This window comes from Microcebus murinus, chromosome 4 (genome assembly GCF_040939455.1).
Source record: "Microcebus murinus isolate Inina chromosome 4, M.murinus_Inina_mat1.0, whole genome shotgun sequence".
In the NCBI taxonomy this organism is placed as follows: domain Eukaryota; kingdom Metazoa; phylum Chordata; class Mammalia; order Primates; family Cheirogaleidae; genus Microcebus; species Microcebus murinus.
Window position 1 is genome coordinate 53553005 of NC_134107.1, and position 1730 is coordinate 53554734.

General features: G+C 41.3%; 1 protein-coding gene across 1 annotated transcript; it reads right to left on the reverse strand.

Annotated features, from left to right (window-relative positions):
• Positions 1–226: 226 nt before the first annotated feature.
• LOC105859900 (olfactory receptor 5P4-like) lies at positions 227–1180 on the reverse strand. The gene has a single exon (XM_020286834.2). The coding sequence runs from the start codon at positions 1178–1180 to the stop codon at positions 227–229; it is 954 nt and encodes a 317-aa protein (XP_020142423.1).
• Positions 1181–1730: the final 550 nt, after the last annotated feature.

The window sequence follows — 1730 nt, forward strand, 5'->3', positions numbered from 1 at the left end:
ATTGGAAGTATATTCTCCAGGTATCCTAACCCTAAAATATACACATTTCATTTGAACCAGCTTTTCATGAAAATTTATTTTGTGACTCTAGAGAATTACAAATTGGACATGAATCACATATTGGCATTGCATATGTAAAATAGTTGTTCCCATCAAACAAGGCTAAAGAAAAACATAAACACACAAAACATATGTTCCCCAAACTATTATTTTACAATTTCTGGACTCACACTGCATTTCTTTCAAATGAGGAATGTGTTTTCACCATCAATTTTCTCATGGCTTCTTTCACTTCCTTGTTCCTCAGACTATAGATCAGAGGGTTCAGCATGGGGATTATTACTGTGTAGAACACAGACACCACTTTCATATGATCATCTGAGTGGCTTGACTTTGGTATAATATAAACAAATGTAACTGTCCCATAGAACAGAGTGACCGCAGTGAGGTGGGACGTGCAGGTGGAGAAGGCCTTGTGCCTTCCCTCAGTGGAGCGCATCTTCAGGATCGAGTGGAGGATGTACACATAAGAAAAAACTATGATAAATAGTGTGATTACAATGATTGACCCAGCTGAGATGGTAGGAGATAATTCGGCAATATAAATATGGGTGCAAGAAAGCTTCACTAGTGGTGGGAGGTCACAGAAGAAATGGTTGATTTTGTTTGGTCCACAGAAAGTCAAGCTCAATAAGCAGCCAGTACACGACGAAGAGTTCACACAGCCACCCACATAGGCAGCAACCAACAAGATGATGCAGACCCTGGGAGACATGCGTGTGGAGTAGAGAAGTGGGGAGCAGATGGCCACATAGCGATCGTAGGCCATGGCGGCCAGCAGGAAGCCCTCGGCCGTCCCGAAGACAACGTCAGAGCCAAGCTGGGCTATGCAGCCAGCAACAGGGATAGCAATTCTCTCCCTTATGAAACCCACAATCATGATAGGTGTGACTGATGAGGAATAGCCGATGTCCACAAAGGCCAAATGGCTGAGGAAAAGGTACATAGGGGTGTGGAGCTGAGGGCTTCTTCGGATTAACATGATTATGCTAACATTGCCCAATATCGTAATAATGTAGATTCCTAGAAAGACCACAAAGAAAACTGCACAAAGAATGGGATCCTCTGTTAATCCCAAAATAATGAACTCTGTCACCATTGTGTCATTTCCCGTCTCCATTGTTCTTGGAATGGTACCTATTGAAATAAAACCCAGAATATTAATATCCATTATCCAAAAGCTACAGATACCAAGGGACAAATGACTCAGATTAGTACATGGCTAGCACTGACATTTGTCATTTGATCTATTCAGGTTGTTCAGTGGCACTTATATCAATAATGTTTTGAGAACCAGAATGGTCAAAGAAACTGACTTTATGGTTCTGTTTAGCACTATCCAGTCTGTCTCTATTTCACAGGCATATTAGAGACCATAATAACCAGCCCCTTTGCAGTTAGGTAAGGCTGTGAACAGTACATGCCAATGGGCTATGAGAGGATATTTTGTGTCTCTCTTCAGGTTCAAATTAAATTGCCAGTGGACAACTCAGTCTTCCTTTTCCATTGTGATGCATTTTATATGACACAGCTGTAATATAGTGGTAGCTCCCCCCAGCCTGGGTTTTGAGTGAACGTGAACAGAGTATATACTGAAAATATACTGAAAGTGAGAAATAAATCTATGTTGTGTTAGACCACACTGAGTTTCCAAGACTAATTCATCAGAA

What these genes read in the sequence shown, in the direction of transcription:
- LOC105859900 (XM_020286834.2), bottom strand. Translation starts at nt 1,180, where the DNA reads ATGGAGACGGGAAATGACACAATGGTGACAGAGTTCATTATTTTGGGA.